The sequence below is a fragment of the Desmodus rotundus genome, chromosome 1, assembly GCF_022682495.2.
Source record: "Desmodus rotundus isolate HL8 chromosome 1, HLdesRot8A.1, whole genome shotgun sequence".
Classification (NCBI taxonomy): domain Eukaryota; kingdom Metazoa; phylum Chordata; class Mammalia; order Chiroptera; family Phyllostomidae; genus Desmodus; species Desmodus rotundus.
Window position 1 is genome coordinate 137,744,779 of NC_071387.1, and position 20,996 is coordinate 137,765,774.

General features: G+C 36.4%; 1 protein-coding gene across 1 annotated transcript in view; it reads right to left on the bottom strand.

Annotated features, from left to right (window-relative positions):
* Positions 1 to 7,969: 7,969 nt before the first annotated feature.
* The window catches only part of SLCO6A1 (solute carrier organic anion transporter family member 6A1), a 75,458-nt gene continuing 62,431 nt past the window's right edge, over positions 7,970 to 20,996 (bottom strand). The window contains exons 11-14 of the mRNA XM_024563279.3: positions 17,143 to 17,207; positions 15,006 to 15,143; positions 9,372 to 9,538; positions 7,970 to 8,184 (exon numbers count right to left, since the gene is read on the bottom strand). Of these exons, the coding sequence (XP_024419047.2) occupies positions 9,387 to 9,538; positions 15,006 to 15,143; positions 17,143 to 17,207 (355 nt within the window). The 3' untranslated portion in view covers positions 7,970 to 8,184; positions 9,372 to 9,386. The remainder of the gene's footprint in view (positions 8,185 to 9,371; positions 9,539 to 15,005; positions 15,144 to 17,142; positions 17,208 to 20,996) is intronic.

Genomic DNA, 20,996 nt, shown 5'->3' on the forward strand with positions numbered 1-20,996 from the left:
CAAAACAAAGAGACACACAGAACCCTGGATTGAGGAATTCGCGTGACAGTTTGACTACGCCCATTATCTTCGTGTACTCTCTTATCTTGCATTTTATTATATTGATTTCAGCCCAGGTTTTCTTCTTTCTTCTCCTTCCGAGTTTCTTCCTCTAGCTTTCCTCTAGCCATTTCTTATATTTTAAGTTCTTCAAAATTCCTCAGTTTGTGGTAGGCTCTCTCTTCTTCGGAAACGTTGTCTTTTTCCACAGGTCAACTAATTATTTTCATACTGATGATCCTCAATTATGACTGCAATTGAGCTCTCTCACCCCATCTCCATATCTGTGTTTTCAATGCCAAAAGGCATTTGGCTACCTCATGGATACTGCAAAATTAATATGTCCAAAACTGAACTCATATCTTCTAAATCTTCTATTCCTATGTTCCACATATTAATAAGTGGTAACACTCTGTATCAAAACATACAAGCCAAGGATACCAAGTTCAATTCCTTTCCCATTCTCCCTCTGTCTCTCTCCCTCCCTCCCTTTCTCCCTGTCTCATCCCTCATCCCTTAACATGCATACACTGCCCTCAGTCTCACTGTACCACTGCAGTCATGGGCGCTCTAACACTTTAACTCCTACAGATTTCTTCTTAAAAGAATTGCATTTGGTGCAGGATATATGCCTCTCCCAGATACCCCTGGGACCTAGTGAAAGCTGATTGCGGCTGCAGCTCCAAGGCTAGGACCTGATTAAACTATCCAGTTATGTCAATTATGTTCCCCTTGGTATTAATTAATTTAGGAGCTCAAATTTAAGGTAATCTGGTTGTTATTATCTTTTCAACTGTTATTGTTGTGGGCATAGGCATGCAAACAATGAAGGAACGCAATGCAGCATGTTAGCTTTGCTGCTACGACTAATGCTTTATTACCTTAAACTTCTTTATAATCATATTACAGATGTATAGGTCCATAGATAATGTACTATTACAAGTTGTATACATTTATATATTTAAACTGTAATTTGGCATTTTTTGTTCAAAAAATTTGTCTAAGATTTATTTATTTTGACAGCTACACCTCAGTTGCATTCATTTTCATGGGAGTATGCATTCCATCACAAAAATATGACACAATGTAATTGTCTGTTATCTTATTAATATTTATAATGTTTCATTTATTTCCTAATACAAACCAAGGCTTTTTTAAACATTTCAAACATGTCTTTTTTTGGATATATATAAAAGTTTTCTAAGATATATATCCTCGGGAATGAAATTTCTGAACTACAGGGTGCGCTTTAATTTAGAAGCTAACACTGAATGGCTGTCCACAATGCTTGTATCATTTCACACTGGTTCCCGCAGTCTAAGAGAGCTCCTGTTTGGCCAAATCCTCAACAAGAAATATTGTCATGCTTTTTAAATTTTTGTAATCCTAATGAGTACAAAATGGTATTTTTAAGATGTTGTCTCAGTTTGTGTTTTCATGCTTACTTAATTTGGGAAAACATCTTTTCATATGATTATTGGGCAGTTGTGTTTCCTCCTCTATAACACGCCTATTTTTCCATTCGGGTGTTTGTCTTTTGCTGGTTCAATTTTAGAAGTTGTAATATTTATGTGTATTAATATATTCAGTGTTGTCTTAGACCTAGGCAGGAAGTACCCTTGTCTTGGGATCTGTGCCTTATGAGGTCTCACTCACTCTGGCTCAGTTCCAGTTTTTCCCCTTCCCATTGTGTGAGGAGTCCTTGAGGCCAAGTGGATATATCAGGAGTTCCAAGAACTTGGGGTTTTCTGATTCAGCAGCCCTAATCCTGCTTCCTCAGTCCACACAGGCCTCTTCCCCTTCCTTAAATCCATGAGCTGGAGGTCATACCACACTGCTATTGTGCACACTCTTAGGCCCCAGAGGTGGCCAGTGGATACCTATTTGCAGGGACATGGGGTACCCTGTACAGCTTTGGGCATAAGCACCAGTGAGTCCATACACTATACACAGTGCTGGTGAAACCGAAGCTAACATTTTACCTCAAACTTAAAAAAAAAAAAAAGAAATTTAGGAGACATTAAAAAATGAAAGCAAGGTAGCAGAAATTACTAAAACTATGTAAATAATTATGGCTTAATATTGTCATTTAAAATACAGATATTAACACATTAGATGGAAAAAGTATAATTAAAATATAAATAAATAGAAAAGTTAAAATTAAAATATGGGAAAGGTTATCCTAGACAAATAAAAAACTGGTAAAGCCATATTACTATAAGATATTGTGGGAGAGGCACAATATGGCAGAGGAGTGAACAGAAGCCACACTAACCTCCTCCCAGGACCAATCTGGAGTTACAACTAAATTGTGGAGAAATCACCCAGAACAAACAACTGAGCAATAGTGAGAGAGAAGCCTTATAACCTCGGACAGACAGAAGAATCAGCTTCAGCACAACCTGACTGGTAAGGAGTGCAGTGGAAACTAAAGAAGGCCGGGTAGGCATCCACAGGCGGCAGCACCAGAGGGATAATTAAGCAGTAGGTTGGATCCCCATAAGAAATGGGTCTAAACCCTAAGCTGGGATCCCCAGCCTAAAACACCAGAGCCCAAAAAGTACACAGATAACAACCAGCAGCGAAAAGCAGCAGGGTTGCTCTCTGCCAAAAATGGACGATTGGAGATGCAAAGAGCTGTTTAAAGAGCCAATACACAAATTTTCATTTGTAGCCACTTACCCTGGTCTCTCACAAAGGTGGGAGCAGAGTGGGCTAGAGAGGCCTGAGGAAAGACTGGGGAGAGACCTGAGAGAGTAGATGCCGGGATCCCAGTGCTGAGTCATCACTGATATGGCAGCAGCCACCCTCCTCAGGCAGACCAATAGGGGTATGAGAAGCAGCGTGAGGGGAAACTATAGCCCCAACCCCAGGAGGGATTCTGCCATGCCTTTTGGGGCTTGCTGAGTACAGAGTAACTAGATTAACAACTGAAGGAGACAGCACAGAGAGTAGATCCCTAGCAGTCTCAGAGTAGGCTGCCTAAGGTCAGGCAGGGTCAACACCTAACATCACCAGAGGCGGATCCAAAAATAGAAAATAGTGGTAAATACTAGTGGTTACCAAAATGAAATCCACTGTGGTCTTCTCCATGATTTGTGATATTTTCTTTCCTGCATAGCTTTTTAACACTCATTTCTTGTCCATCAAGGTTGTGCATATTAAAACACTAGATTTTATACTATGGTTTATTTCTCTCCTTTCTTGTAAGTCTTAATCTTTTTACACCCTTATTAATACTGGTTCATTTGCTGTTGATTGTGGGATTGGGAGGGGAAGTAATTTTTGTGGAAGTGGGTTTGTTTCCTGGGCTTCGTGGTTTTGTTCTGGCAGCACCTGCACAACAGAAAATAAGACATGGTGGGCAGAGAGACCCTCAGTCAACCAGCTGGAAGGAAGGACCCACCAAAAACAGCCCAACAACAATCAAAACCCAAATACATCCAGAGAGCCAACATAAATGGCATAAAGGGCATCCCAAGAGCATCAAGTTCAGGAGATCAAGGAGACTGCACCACTGAATCCCACAGATCTACTAACATAGAAGTTCACACCACAAACTCAGGGAGTCAAAACAGATCAATTTAAGAAGTGGAAGCAAACAAGAAGAGTGTCACAGATAATGGGAAGACAAAGAAACCCCAATCAAAATGAAAGGAGGAATCCTCAGAAAAAAATGCTAAATGAAATGGAGGCAATTCAACTATCAGATATTGAGTTCAAAACAACAGTTATAAGGAAACTCAATGAGCTCAGTGAGAATTACCAAACATTACAGGGAAAGTACAAGGAACTTACTACAAACTATATCAGCATAAAAAAGGATGTAGAAACTATCAATAAAAGCCAAGAGGAAATTAAGAATACAATTTTTTAATTGAAGAGCACAGTAGAAGAAATCAAAAGCAGGCTACATGAGGCAGAGGATCAAATCAGCGAACTGGAGGACAAGGTAGAAAAAACTCCAAGAAAGGGCAAGAAAAGGGAAAAGTCTCAGAAAGAATGAAGAGGGGTTAAGGGAACTACAGGACAACATGAAACATAATAATATCCATATAATAGGGATACCAGAAGGAGAAGAAGAAAAACAAGAGATAGAAAACCTGTTTGAAAAAATAATGATAGAAAACTTCCATAATTTTATGACAGAAAAAGTCACACAAGTTCAGGAAGCACAGAGGATCCCAATCAAGGTGCACCCAAAGAGGCCTACTCCAAGATACAGCATAATTAAATGGCAAAAGTCAAAGACAAAGAAAGAATCTTAAAGGCAGCAAGGGAGAAACAGATAGTAGCATACTAGGGTGCCCCAATAAGACTAATAGCTGACTTCTCAGTGGAAACGCTCCAAGCCAGAAGGGAATGGCAAGAAATATTCCAAGTAATGAGAACCAGAGGCCTTCAACCAAGACTGCTTTACCCAGTAAGGCTCTCAGTTAAAATGGAAGGCCAAATAAAGAGCTTCCCGGAAAAAAGTCTAAAAGAATACACCTCCACCAAACCAGCACTGCAAGAGATGCTAAAGGATTTGCTTTAAGAAGAGGAAGAAAAAGAGTGAGAGAAGAATACAGGTACAAAGAGGGAAAATGAATAAGTACCTATCAATAATAACCTCAAATGTTCATGGACTGAATGCTCCAATCAAAAGACACAGGGTAGCTGAATGGATAAGAAAACATGACTCACACACATGCTGCCTACAAAAGACCTACCTCAGAACAAAAGACCTACACAGACTGAAAGAGAAGGGTTGGAAAAAATATTCCAAGCAAATGGACAGGAAAAAAAGCTGGGGTAGCAATACTTATATCAGACAAAATAGACTTCAAAACAAAGCCCATGAAAAGAGACACAGAAGGACACTTCATAATACTCAAGGGAAGAATCCATCATAAACATTATAAACACATATGCACCCAACTATATAAGAAAAATCTTGGAGGACTTCAAGAAAGATATGTACAGCACCACACTTACACTAGGGTATTTTAACACCCCACTGCCAACAACGGATAGATCTTCCAAACAAGATATCAACAAAGATATTGTGGCATTGAATAATGCCCTAAATCAAATGGACTTAACTGATACATATAGAACCTTTCATCCCAAAGAAGTAAAATACACATTCCTTTCAAATGTGCATGGAATATTTTCAAAGCTAGACCACATAATAGGACACAAAGCAAGCCTCAACAAATTCAAGGAAATTGAAATCATACCAAGCATTTTCTCAGACCACAAGGGCCTAAAACTAGAAAGCAACCTTAAGGAAAAAACTAAAAAACACTCAAATTCGTGGAGATTGAATAGCATGCTATTAAACAATTAATAGGTTAATAATGAGATCAAGGAAGAAATCAAAAGTTTCTGGAAAAAAATAAAAATGAACACACAACAGTCCAAAACCTATGGGACACAGCAAAGGCAGTCCTGAGAGGGAAGTTCATAGCGGTACAGGCCTACCTAAAAAAGATAGAAACATTTCAAATAAACAATCTAACCCCACACCTACAATAACTGGAAGAATAACAACAAACAAAGCCCAGAGCAAGCAGAAGGAAGGAAATAACCAAGATCAGAGCAGAACTAAATGACAGAGACTAAAAGAACATAACACAAAGCATCAATAAATCCAAGGGCTGGTTCATTTAAAACATAAACAAAATTGACGAGCCTTTAAGCAGAATCATCAAGAAAAAAAGAGAGAGGACCCAAATAAACAAAATCAGAAACAAAAGAGGAGAAATTACACCTGATACCTCAGAAATTCAAAGTATTATAAGAAATTCCTATGAACAACTATATGCCAAGAAATTTGAAAACCTGGGTGAAATGGACAAATTTCTAGGAAAATATAATCTTCCAAAACTGAATGAAGATGAAGGAGAAAGCCTGAACAGACTGATAACACCTGGTGAAATCAAAGCAGTAATAAAAAAAACTCCCAGCACACAAAATCCCTGGATCAGACAGTTCCACAGGAGAATTTTACAAAACATTTAAGGAAGAGCTAACCCCTATCCTTCACAGACTATTCCAAAAAATCCAAGAAGAGGGAAGACTCCCAAACTCTTTTTATGAAGCCAGCATCATCCTAATCCCAACACCAGATAAGACACATAAAGTCACAAGGGAAGTGCAAATCAAAACCACACTGAGATTTGTCACCTCATATCAATTAGAATGGCTGTCATCAAAAAGCCAGGAGATGACAAATTCTGAAAAGGATGTAGAAAAAAGGGAACCCTTTACGTTGTTGGTAGAATTGTAAGTTGGTAATGCCACTATGGAGAACAGTATAGAAATTGCTCAAAAATTTAAAAAAGAACTACCATATGATCCAGCAATTCCATATCCAGGAATATATGCAAAAGGAACAAACATACTATGTCAAAGAGATATGCGCTCCCACGTTCATAACATCTTTATGATAGGCAAGACACAGAAACAACCTAAGTGTCCAAGTGGTGGGTTAAAAAGTTATTTTATTTATTTATATATAAATATAGTGTATATATACACACATATATATCTATATATAAATATAAATCCATATCTATATATAAATCCATATATTTACATATGTGTATGTATAGAATAGAAAGTTGATAATTTTCTATTCTACATCAGAAAGAGCACCTACTTAATTTGAAGCAGGAAACCTTCAATCCAATACAAACAAGAATCCAGAAAAGGAAAAGCTTGAAGAACTAGGATTTTCATAGTAATTATCCTGCAACTTAGGAGAAAACTCTAGCACAAATAAACTAATCAATTCTAAAACATGAGCATTTCACCTATAATATTATGTATGCATTCCTTTAAAATGTCCTTTTAGGCAAAATCAAGCACCAGAAATAACTAGGCACAGAAAGAAAATACTGTAGAGGTAAACCACTCAAAAACCTATACAACTTTGTAACCTGTCCTAACAAACACAATCCATCTTAATCAATCTTTTTTTATTTTATAATTTTCTTATTGTTGTTCAAGTACAGTTGTCTCCATTTCCCCCCCCCTAAGAGCCCCCCACACATACCACCCATCCCCGCCTCCCACCCTCGAACCTGCCCCCTTAAGTCTTAGGGGAAGGGCCATCAAGGAACATTTATAAAGGACTCACAGCATTAATAAATCATAGCACAGATAAAAATCCCCACTGGTATTTTCACCTAGCACAAGAATCAATCAATTGTAGGTTCAAACACTGGGGCTCACCTTTCGTCTTTGGCATGTAGCTCTCTGAGGGAATGAATTTTCAATGGAGATATTTTAACACAAATTAAAAGTCTTGATATTTAGAAATATTTGTAACTTTTTTATCGGCACTCGAAGCTTCACTAGATACATGAATATTGTAGAAAGCACACAGATTCTTGACAACAGCAAATGATTCAAAATGGACTCCAAAAGGAATGTACTTTTGTAGGATTTTAGGTGTTTTTTTTTAAGACTTAATATATTGCTAAAATCTTCTCTTTAATAGTGAGAAAACTTCCCTTGATTGTTTCAAAAGCCAGTAAATTGGTGTTAACCAGTGCAACATCTGGGTTATACTGACACTATTTCTCTATTGACTAATTCTCTATAAACTAGTTTGTGACATACAAATTGTCATATGTTCCTTTGTAACATAAAGTTATATTCAGATTTAAAGACAATGCTACTCTTTAAAGTATTATTTTAATTATGCCTTTGCTAGTTTGTTTTCTAAAAAATACGTATATAGACAATATGTATTTACACATACACATTACAAGCACCTTCAAAATGGATCTGAGTGTTGTTGTTTTACTTTATTTCTTGGTTATATAAATTTTAAAATATATTTTATATATTTTTCAGACAGAATATTAAGAAAGGATAAAAGTAAGCTAAAACTATTAAACCTTACTTTTGTTAGAAAGGGCCATATTGTAAACTGATGTTTAAAATCCCATATACATTAAAAACAAATTAGACATGTTTCACAAGGAAGTACTTTATTATGAAAAGAAAGATCTCCATAGATACACTTCTGCTACACAGGTGAGCCTCCCGTGTGACTTTCCTCTCTGAATGCAGGGCACAGACCCACACTTTGTAGAAGTGTGAAGGAGACACTCCTGTGCTCACACTCGGATCCTCGGACCTTCTGCGCTCCTGCTCGTTCAAACAGAGAAGAGGCAAGCAGTTAAGTAGAGTTTCCCCCCCAAAAGGTAGTTTATTGATTTTCATAAGTGCATATTTAATTTAAGGAAGAAAAATATACAGTATCATGTAAATACCCCTGCTTCACATTTCTTCCTGGTGGACAGGGCCCTGAACAGGGCAGCGCGCAGCCTTACACACGGGCAGTGGCTCAAGTGAGTGACAAAGGGCAGCCTCTGGCAGCCGTTCCTTCTCTCAAGAGACAAAACTATTGTTGATAAAGAAGTTGTTTTATAATAATCTGACTTTCATTCTAATATTTGCAAATTTGCTATGTAATTTGGATGGGTGTATAAATATATAGGAAGTAATTAAAACAAAAACTTTGTATTGACATGTTTAAGCTTAAGAAAAATTCCACAAATGGTTGACACATCTTCTACATGCAAATTTGAAAATTTCTTCACATGGAATAATTATTATTAATCACAAAATGACATTTAAATACGCAAAAATGGATATCAATTTAGGCATCAGGTAGTCTTTATCAAAATTCAAGTCAAGGTAAAAATAGAAAGGTTATAATATCATGCTGAATTTTATGTCTACTAAAGTTAAAAGACTATGGAAAATATGATTACAAACTGGCCAATTGACAGAAGACATTTTCTAAGGAAACCTCTCCATCATCAAATAAAAGAAAAATGAAATGTTCATTTTTTAAGGGTTTAAAATAGTTTTCTTTTGGAGAATAAATATAAACTTAATTTAAATTTTTATTATATGAACTGAATTGGCAAATTTAATTTTGGAAAATTATTGAGAAATACACATCCTCAATGCAAGTAAAAAGTAACCTGCAGAAAACATATGGAACCTGAGTAACGTTGTTTAGCCAAAGGCCAATGACTAGTCTATGCAACAGTATGGCACTCAGTTCACTTGTGGGTGTTTTCCCACGTCCACGTCATCCTTTTCTTCCAAGTATTGTTGTTTTATTGAAAGTACTAAATGTATATATTAGAATCTTTAAAATATTCAAAATACAAAGACTATAATTCTATATTTATACTAAAAATATAATAAAACTTATAGGACATATGAAATATTCATTTATTAAACATTCAACTATATTATAATTATTTTTAAATTTATTAGTATAACATTCCACTGAAGGACTGACAACATGTAATTCTTACACAATGATGATCCAGTTATAAATCAGTTTCTTCCTTCTCTCTCTTTTTTTTAAATTTTAGAATTTTTAGAGGCAAAGACAGGAGTCCATTCTTTTCCTTTAGTAAATATTTGTATAGGCCAAATGCAATAGCAGTGAAGAAGATAGTGCATACTTTGCAAGAAAAACCTAAATTAAAAAAAACAACCACCATCAGATGCATCAATTTATTTAAAGCAAAAATATTTCTGGAAAGAATGTCAGTTGTCAAAGAAGAAATAAGTGTACTTTATCTCTAAAGGTATCATTTTCCTTATTGTAGAATGTAATTATGTCATAAACATATCAGGTTACTTAAAGGAGACATTTTAAATACTTAGAAAAACTTTCAGATTTCTTAAATGTGTGGCCCAAGAAATATGCAAGGCGTGTTGCTATTTCACAGGATGTATTAATTCAAAAACAAAAAAAATGAATTTCTACCTTCAAAACTTAACTATCATAGGAACTGGAATCTGTTTAAGTCACTTCGTGCAGCTTTACTCTTCTCAAAATATTCATTTTCCAAATACAAACAGAAGTATTTTAGAAATATTAATTGATTATAGAGGGTTTTAAATTGATTTTTAGGTTTCAAGTTTCAGAAAATTAATACAGTACAAGTATTATTTAAAAGTACTTGAACTTTGGGTTCAAATAACCCTATTGAATAAAGTAAAAAATATTTCAGAGCAACAATATCAATTATCTGACAATATAAATGATAGTGATTTCAAAAGATAAAATAGAAAAAAAATTAACAAGTCTATCTCATTCATAACAACACATATTTCATACATTTCATTATAAGATCCAAACACCATAAGCAATCCAAGTGTACATGACTGAGAATAGATAAACTGTAGTACGTTCACAAAAAGTTCGAAAAGCTCTAACGACTGCTATAGAATATCATGGATGAATTTCCCAAAAGCATAACATTAAGCAAGACAGACACAAAGGAATAAGGAAAAAAATCAGAATATGCTGCATTACATTTGCATACATTTCTAGAATAGGTAAAACCAACATACTGTAATAGAAATCTGAAAGATGCTTATCTGTGGAGGAGGGGAATGTTCTGGGAAGGGACACAGGGGAAATTTCTATAGCTTCTTTTGGGTGGTGGATCCACAGGTACACTCAATTACCAAAAGCCATCAAACCAAACACCTAAGATCTATATTATGTAACTGTATGAATTACCAAAAAATCTCAGTTATTTTAGAGTGCTGCTTGATACATTTTTATCTTCTTTTACTTTTTCCATTTATGTTTATTGTTGACACTAATGCGGATGTCCCATCCACCCCCTCTTTGCCTCCCTCCATCCTTCTCCTGCCACTTCTCTCCAGCTGTTACCCCACTGCTGTCTGTGTCCGTGTGTCATGCATGTACATTCTTTGGCTAATCCCTTCACCTTCTTTCATCCGGTTCCACCCTTCCCCTCTGCTCAGACAACTGTCAGTCTGTTCCATGTGTCCATCCTCTGTTTCTATTTTATTCATCAGTTTATTTTGTTCATTAGATTTCACACATAAGTGAGAATCATATGGTATTTGTCTTTCTCTAACTGGCTAATTTCATTTAGCATAATAATCTCCGAGTCCATCTATGCTGTTGCAAAAGGTAAGATATCTTTCTTTTTCATAGCCCTTAGTATTCTACTGTGTAAGTGTACCACTGCTTTTTTATCTATTCAATGAAACACAATGTAACCAGCATCTGAATCAAGAACAAAACATTGTCTGCAACAGAGAATCCTTCTTCATGTTTAATCAAATTCACTAACCCGAAAGGGTTAGTTTGGTTTGCTCTGCTTTTGAAATGTTTGATAGCAGGTCAAAATTATGCAAGTGGAATCATACAGTGCAAACTCATTTATGACTTGTTTATTTCTTTCAACATTATATTTGTGTGATTCATCTGTATTTTATGTATTTGGGTACTTTTCATTTTCATTGCTGTATAGTATTCTATTGTTGAGTTTATCAAAATTATTATCTACTTTATTGTTTATTGGCTATTTGATTATCCACTTCTGTGGCTTTCTTTCAAGTCTTTTGTCTACTTTTCTATTAAGTTATTACGCCTTTGCTTATTATTTATTTGTGAGAGTACTTTATATATTTTGGAATTAGTTCTTTTTCACCTTTTTACCTTTTTCACTGTCTTCTACACTGCAGCTCTCTTTTCTCTCTCTTAATTACTTCTTTTGATGATCAGAATTTATGTTTTTATATAGTTTGACTTTTGTAGCTACTGCTTTTTGTATCCTGTTTATGAAATCTCTTCCTCCTCTAAGGCCATGAAGATACTCCCCTGTTTTTCTCAAACATGTTTATTGTTTTATCTTTTACATTTACATCTACTATGCATTTAGAATTGCTTTTTGTACATATGTACATATGAGGTAGGGATCAAGATATGTTTTTAGATATCCATATATAAAATGAGTCATTACCCTATGTTTAAAGACCGTCTTTTTAATCATTTCAGTGTCTTCTTCCTTCACCATAACTCAGTTGAGTGTGCCTGTGTGGGTTTGTTTCTGGATCCTCTATTCCACAGGTGGCAAACACAAGGCCCACAGACCGAATCTCGCCCTCTACCTTGTTTTATCCATCACAGCACCTTGTTTCTACCTGGTGGGAGCGATGAGCTCCTTGCCCCTAGTTAAGAAGTAGTTACATTTGTACAGTCCTGAAATTATATTCTGCCCTTTGAAGGTAACTGCAAGGCTGATGGTCCCCCCCGCCCCCGCCCCGGTGAAAATGAGTTTGACACCCTGCTCTGTTCCATTGGTCAGTGTGATGGCACTTGCATCACTATCCTACTGTGTTAATTATTCTAGGTTGATAATAGGTTTGGGTATCTGATAGCATATATCCTTCAATTTTGTTTCATCTTCAAGATTCTCTTGGCCCTTTGACTTTCAAATGAATTTCAATTCCCTTGTCAATTTCAAAAAAAAATACCTTGTAGGATTTTATTTGTGATCTCTTGATGCTATAAATTAACTTAAGAGAAGTGGCATTTTCAAATCTTTATATCTGGAAGCATATGCATTTTCTCATTTACAGTGGTGCCTCAGTACTCGTCATTAATTTGTCCCGACAAGCGGTGAGCAAGTGATAGTTGATGAAGCATTTTCTCTTGTGGGGTGGCGCTGTGACTCATACAAGTTCTAACAAGTGCGAAGAGTGGCGAGCAAGCACCGAGTGCTGAAACATTTTTTCTCATCAAAATGAGACAAGCACCAGGTTTGAAGAGTTCTGAAGTAGACAAGTACCGAGCTACCACTGAATTTACATTTTAACATCTCTTAAGTAAAATTTGTAGTCTTTAGTATAGATGTTTTATACCACTTTCAATAGATATTTTTCTTGGTACTTCCTTTTTTATGTTATTTTAGTTATTGTATTATTTTTTATTTGGTTGTACGTGGTATATAGAAACACAACTGATTTTTGTATATTGATCAACAAGCTTACTAAATTCACTTCTTAATTCTAATATATGTATTTCTTGATATTAATGCTAATTACATGTATGTTCACTTTATAAAAATGTGTTGTTATACATTTATAATATGTGCTCTTTTCTGAAAATATATATATTTCAATAAAAATTCTACAAAAAAAATAAAACAAGCCCGATGAAGTGGTAAACATAGCAAGTTAAAATAGGAAATGTTTGCAATAGACTTATAAATCATCTCTTTAGTGCAATTAAAGAAAGGTGATAGAATCCTTCATTTAAAGTAAAAGCATGTATGTAATGTACATGTGTGTTGAGTCATTCCAATGAAAACTTAAGAGAAAGATCAGAAGAATTTTCTTGCTACCACAGAGAACTGAGATATTAAATATGATAAATTTCTTACCAACATTTTTGAGTGATAAAATTTCTAAGAATGGTGAATGCCACTGCCTTCCTCCACAGGGAAAAACTTTTTGGACGTAAACTGAACAAAAAGAATTTTAGGGTTTCAAAGCTACACTGAAGTTTAGTGTGGGTTCCTGGGGTCCGCGGATCCCTTCTGAGTAAGACTTGCTCTGCAGGAGCCGTGCGCTGTGCACCTCTCGCCTCAGTGGCAGTGCTCCAGGTCTGCTGTGTCCGACAGAGCGTCCGATGTGACTGCGACGCGTGAGGAACTAAGCTACTGTTAATGCGAAACTGGATTTTCAATTGGATTTAGTTTTATTTCATTTCTACTTGAATAGCTGTACGTGGCTAAGGGGCACCGTGTTGACAGAGTAGCTCTAGAATCTCTGGGACTTTAGAGTCACCTGAAGTACTTTATTAAAAATACACATGCCTGCCTCTAATCCCTGGGATTCTAATTCAGGGCCTCAATACTTATATTTTTAGCAAGCATTCCAAGGTTTTCTGATTCAAGTGACTTATGGAATACACTTTAAAATGTACTAGTTTACACGAAATTGCCACAGATGCATATTCCTGTTACAGTTTCCTGTGTTTGCCTTCTCTTACTGTAGTTTCCTATGTTCTTTATTATTGTTCTCTCCTTTTATAGCTCCTTAAAAAGTAGATCTCGAGCAGCTAATTATCTTTCTCAATTATCTACTGTGTTTAAAAGTAGTTTAGCATAAAAATTAAAAGGCTTGGCAGTATTTTAAGAGGACGTCCTTAAGAACAATGCCAAGTTTTGTTGAATTATCTCTGAGAAATTTATTTTGATTTCTTAAATGTCATTTTTGACTTTTTAATTTCTTCTTAAAATTTACTTTTCAGGTTAAGTGTTGACTAAGTTTGCTGAACTTAATTAACAGTAATTAATTTCTGAATTAGAAGGCATTGCTGTATATTGTTTATCAAACAGGTCATTGTTACTGTTAAACATTAGAGTCTAACTTTATGTGGTTCTTTGAATTACTGAACCCACTTAGTAAAATCACAAAACATATACTTTAAAATATTAATCACACCAATAGCATCTATACAGTAACATCATTCAATGTTAGTAATGATTAAGACTTCGAAAATTATACATCCTTTTACAGATGAATAAAGATGCAGGAAGATCTATTGAATTTTCAAAATAACACAAGCATATCTAGACTTCCCCAGCACTTTGGCTACAGCCCACACCACCACGGCATCTCTGGCCCTCTGCCTCTCATTTGATCAACGAATGCTTGCTGTGTGCCCAGCACTGTCCCGTCATTGAGCAGAAGAGACAATATGAACCCTATATTTAAGTAGGGTGAAAGTATGTTGCTGCTCTTTAGTCGTGCAAAAACCCTTTTTAAATCATCCAATCTTTCATGGTGGAAATGGAAAGGGCCGCGGGGTCAAACAACTTGGTTGGATATGTATACAGGCAAAACTACTTCCCAAATTGAAAATCTAATAATTATCACCCTTTGTTCAGGAATAACATAAAACAACTGTATGTTTAATACAATGACTCAAATATTTACGTATATTCTATAGTACTTTAGTTTCTGAAATATTTTAATGTAATAATATAAGGCTTCTTTAATCATCAAAGTATCCATTTGTTCATTATTATTACTGTACCTTACTATAAACAATCATAATTTTTAAAACAATTTTACCTCTCTACATTTCTTCAGTAGATATGACTTACATATTCCCAAAACGAGGTAGGCCATTTTTGTCTTGTTATAGATCCAACAGTGTTCTCTGTTCCCACAGTGTCCTCTATCCCAAAAGGTACAAGAACTTTCTCCTACCGCTTTAAAAATGATCGGTCCAGGTATACTCCCTATGAAAAAATGCAGTGATTGTAAATTCTCCATGAAAACACAATAGATTGGGATCATAATAATTTTTATCCTATAATTAAACTTCTATATACACATTTAGACATCATCACTATTACACATATCATTTAAAATTATCCAAGAATTTACTTACAAATAGGGTTGTTAATAACTAGAAAAATATCATTTTGAAAAATTCTTATCCCTATAAGTATAAAAATTTGGTAGATTTGCATCTTTTCACCATGGTGTGTATGTTCTTATTTAGTTGACATCTCAAAACTGTTCATTTTTGAATGAAAAATTTAGGACAAAGTATTTCAAACAGAGATACTAAATATTGATTTTAAGCACTCAATGTTCTTCCCAAAATTTCAAATTATGAAATTTTCAATAACTGAAAAATTAATTTTATAATCAAAAGTATAGCTGTTATTTACCAAGATATTGAGGAGAATAACCTAAAAGGTAAACTTTGGTATGTTAATAGCAGCCCTGGGCTCAGACGACCGCACAGCCACAGAACAGTTGAGTGCTGCGGCCTGAGGGAAACCTCTGCGTACCCTCAGAGCCGGTGTCTGCTCAGCAACAGCGCCCCTGGCAGGTAAAAGTGAATTAAGTCACTTTTTTAAAGCCACCCCAAAGACACTAGAACCAGGTTCTGAAAACTAACATGTCTAATGACTGACCATCTTCATTAGTAAATTATGAGGGCCCTCATGCCTCATGATTTGATTCCTGCCAAAGAGCACTATCCAGCACCAGAAATCCACCCTGTTTCAATGAGGGCTGTCACTCTGTTTATAATTGTTCAAGGTAAAAAACCCCAGGCGTACTATGCATTCCCAATCCATGACGAGTTATTGTAACACCAACTCCAAACATAGATTGGATATTCTGGTTTTTCTCTGTCTCTGGGGCAAGCCTCAGACACCAATTTAATGTGACTGTGACATATTTCAGGAAAAGCCTCCATTTTTGTATTCTCCACATTATATTCTATTAACTATTTCTCCCTCCAGCAGCAGAGTTATCTTTTAAATGTAAATCAGATAATATCTATCCTCTGCTTAAAATTGTCTGAAAGCAGAGCCCTGTCTAGAGAGTCTGTGTCTAAAATATCATCTTATTCTACCCACTTTCATTAATAAATGCGTCACTCTCCCTGGGTTTGTTTCTGATGCAGGACACTGTCTCTGCAGTTTTCTTATGCTCCCTCTTCCATTACAAACCTGCCCTTATCTAGTGGATCATGTGCACCATAAAAGCATCCTCTTTGTTCCCCCAATTAAAGCTAATTTAACGCCCTGCTGATGTAGCTCTGGAATGGTCTCTCTGATTCACATCAGAGCCACACTAAACATTTTTCTACATTGTTGACTTCACTTATCACGTATCTTTCAGTCTTCAATCCAGTCCAATCTTGTTTCCTTGCCCCACCAATATTTTCAATCAGCTTCTTGAATCAGGGGTCCTAATACAGTCATAATGTGGATTTGAAAGCTAGTTTTTGCTACTTTAAGAAAGCTGGGAGTACAGAGTGCATTACCCTCAGCAAAACTAATTCTTTCTTTCAGTAGAAATCCTTAAAAATATCAGATTCAGTGACTTTGGTAATGAAATGTTTAAAAGCAGTGGTTTAGGTTACTGACTTCCCAAATACAAAGCAATGTGTAGTTATTAAGCTTATATAAGTGTTTTATTTCAGCTACCAAACCACTTGTGTGAGCTTAATGAGCATACTTGTGATCAAATGGATTATCTCTCCTAATTGAATATCATATTAATGCATGTTTCGTATGGCAGAATAGGATTTACATTAGGTATTATCTCTTTACATTAGGTGTTATCTCCTAAATTCTGCAAAGCAGCTCCCCCTTCACTTGTTTTGTTTTAGTTTATCCTTATTATTTATTTGAAATTATAAATATACATGTAAACATATACACATATCAAAATATGAACATTTCAGTATAATAAAAGATTACTAAAAGTCCATACCAAATATTCTCAAAATCACAAAGGACACACCCAAGGCCAGACAACGTTGTTTGTCAGATACGATCCTGCAAGCAAATAGCAATGATATCATCAAAACATCACTATTGTTAGCTACAGAGAACGTTCTCTAGGTTCGAGGTTAACTTTTCTTTCCTGGGCATGAATTAGACTAAGAATCTTTGGTCAATTAACAGAGTACAGTCTGCTTGAACTAAAGAACTGCTATTCCTTCCAGTTCTCCAAATCCTGCCCCTTGCTAACCAATTCCAAAGCTTCTTGCACTTCACAAGGAGTAGGCAGTTATGACCCAAACCCTCTGGCCCCTGCGTTCTGGAAAAAAAAATCATAGCATCCCCTTTCCCACTTCTCTTTGTCATTCTGTGCTACACACCCATTGTTTTAGATTCTTCTTTTCACCCCCAGGAGATCCACTCTCCACATTTCTCACCCTTCTGTCTGCCCTAAATGGGCTGACCTAAATGGACTATATCAATAGGCTCTCTTGCCTTCTGATTGGGTTCTGCCAATGGAATCCTCCACAGTGAGGAAGGAAACTAAGGTCAAGATCTTCATCTCCAAACTCCATCCCTGAGGAGTTCCTTCAGGATGACGTGGTCCCTAGACAAAGAAGTCCCCTGTACAAGTATCTGTCCCTCCTATCCGTTTCCCTTTGGGCCTGGCTGGGGTGGAACCCAGAGGTACTGCATTATACCTGGGGATTCTCTAAACCCTGCTGTGCTTTTAAATGGCCACTTTATTCAACCTTGCTTGAATTGCCCTAATTTGGGGGTGTCATCTCTTTCCTGTTGGACCTCTCACTGTTACCTCACTATTCAAAAGCTAAAATATATAAAAAATAACTTTCTTAAATAAAAAAATGAAGATCTCTGTATTTCCCATTGGTCAAATTGAGCACTTATTTAAAAAAGAAAAAATAATGCATAATATCATTCATTGTAGTTTGGAAAATAAATTGAAAATACAATTTAAAAATTCAACTTTTCAGGAGGTGGAACTATAAAAACTAACTATATTTTAAGTGAATATTTTAAATAAACTCTATGCTTGTCCTTTGTTTCCTGTGCTAGAACTTGAAGAGCAAACTAGCATGACCAATATTTTCATCTAAAATGACTCAACTTATTAAAATATAGCATATGTACAATATTTTGTGATTATTTTTCAAAAAGTGAGATAATTCCACCTGTACCAGTCTGGAAAATATATTCTTTCCTCTAATGCTTACTACTAGTAAAATGAAAATAAATGAGCCAGTTCTCAAATGATCAGTTTTAAATAAAAGAATTTACACTTTTATTATGAGCAGATTCATTAAAGACAGGTAAAACAAGTAAAGCTTCACATTTTAGAACCACACTTTAGTGTAAAGGTTTTGGTATAAAGTGGAAATCGTCATATGCTTAACTGTAATTGAGTGTTCTGCTTCATTTAGCATAAGTAGTTTTCTTATATGTAATATAATATCGGTGCTCTCTGAAGCATTTATAGACCAGACCATAACTCATAAGTAGAGTCATTAAGAAGTACTTATGCATCTTCAGTTTGATTACAACCCTCTTTCTAACTGATATACAAAACAAGATGGAAAGATTAATGATTCCCAGGATTTTCCAAACTCATTTAAATGAACAATATAAAAACAAATAATAGATACTTATAAAAACAAAATTTTAATGAAAAACTACAATGTTTCAATAACAAAGTGAAAGCTTTTTATTATTCTACCAAGTAAGGTTGATTTAAGTATACTTGTTGATTAACAAGTATAGGATGATTTAAGAACTTCAAGGAGTAAACAAAAATTTTGTTAGTACTCTTTCAAAATGTAAAAGGCAGTTCCTACTATCCCTTACAACTTCCAAATGTACATTTTCATTCCATGTCTTATAGAAGGCATCAGCTGTAGACTTCAGTTCCTGCCTTACTTACCCTAAAGTTGTTCTTCCCCTAGTGCTCCCTACCACGGGAAGGGAACCATCATCCATGCAGTTTTCAAGCCCAAAACCTAGAAAGAGGCATCCTTGATACCATCCTGTTCCCCATTCGCTGCAATCAATAATCAAATACTGTTATTTTAAAAATTTAATTTTTTTCATATTTCTTTTTCTGATTTTCTACATCTTTAATTCCAGTGATCTATTCTAAGCCTATATCTTTTACCTTAAAATAAAAATGAAATGACTTCCTAATTTACCTCTCATACCTCCCAACATCCTTACCCTTTCATTCCACTTTCCACATAGAGGAACACTGATATTATTAAGGGTGAAATTCTGATTATTTCACTGCTACGCTACGATCCTTCAAAATCTTCCTATTGTTCTTAGGATAAAATCTAGAATTACAAAAAAAAAATGTACAAGGATCATCTGGTCTTAGTGAAGCAGGGTGCAGCCAAGAGGAGGGCCCCAAGAAGGATTTGTAATGGGGCCCAGGACTCAGGGTGTCCAGGAAATATTAGAAAAATGTATATAGGATGTCCTCACCCCTACAGGCCTGAGCCAGGGGAGATGGGACACATGGAACAGGGCCATTCAGAGCTGTTTTGGGTGGCAAGAGCTTTGCAGCCAACCCCTGGCACAGTCATTTAACATATCTATAACCTTTAACTGGTTTCATGGATATGTTAAATAGCTGTGGCCCTGCTTTGAGCCAGGGGGATGGGAGTGACTTCCACCCAAGATGGGTCTGGGAAGCAACTCCCCCTGGTTACAGGGCCTGCGTGAGAGCTTGGAAATGATTGGCTCCAAGCCATGGGGCCACACCTGCCCAGACTTACTATGGCAGCCCAGTAAAGCTGGAAGAATACAGGGATGCTGGCAGGTGTAGCTGACTGTAGGAGGAGTCAGAAATGGGGCTGCAAAGGAAGATGGGCACTGGGATTTAAAACCTAGGCCCGGCAGCCATAGGAGAGACCACGCGGCTCCAAAGTAGTAGGGAGGACCACAAGGTTTTGGGGAAGGAGAGAAGAAGAGACCACGTGGCTCTGAAGTAAATGGGGGAACCACGAGGTTCTGAAGCAAGTAGATAGATAGAGGTCCATGTGGTTCTGAAGTGGGGAAAGGGACCACGCGGTTCTGAAGGAGAGTAGAGAGGACCACGAGGTTTTGGAGTGCTTCTTCTTGCCACGCGGCTTAGGCAGCAGGAGAGACTTTGCCAGGAAGAAAGGGGAGAAAGGACTCTTGCTGGTGGGCCATGAGAAGGTGCCGCATGGCTTTGGATTAACTGGAGATCGCAGCAGCCACACAGCTGATGGTGCCGGGAGCCTGAATCACGGACTTCTACTTCCTTTCCTGAGACACGGTACCCCGGACTGGGCACAGGGAGAGGGAAGGACTGTGCATCTGTGGGTATTCTAGAGGACTTTAGTATCTTATTGAAGACATTAGGTCATTATTCTAAGTTTGTGTAACTTTTAAATAAACAATTCCTTTCCTTTTCACCAGTCTCTGGCATTGAGAGACGTCCTTCCTCTGGCGGCGGGCATTGCGAACCTAGCAGGTGGGCGTGGGGGAAGGAACCTCCAGAGACAGAAAGGGGGATCCTTTCTGTAGTAATTTATCGTGAAGGAACCACCCCCTCCCCCTCTGCTCTGTAACATTAGCAGTCTTATTCTGTGACACCTCACAACTTTTGTCTTTCTCACCCTCTTTGTTCAGAACATTCAAAAATACAACAGTCTTACAAAGCTGCAACAGAATCTTCGTGTATGTTTCTCCCACTGTGTGAAACACTTGTCCCCACTCTTTAGGGATCAGCGTGTCACTTCTTCAGCATGCCACCTCTGAGTCCCCAGATTATGTTAGATCACCCTATGATTTTCTCACTGCATT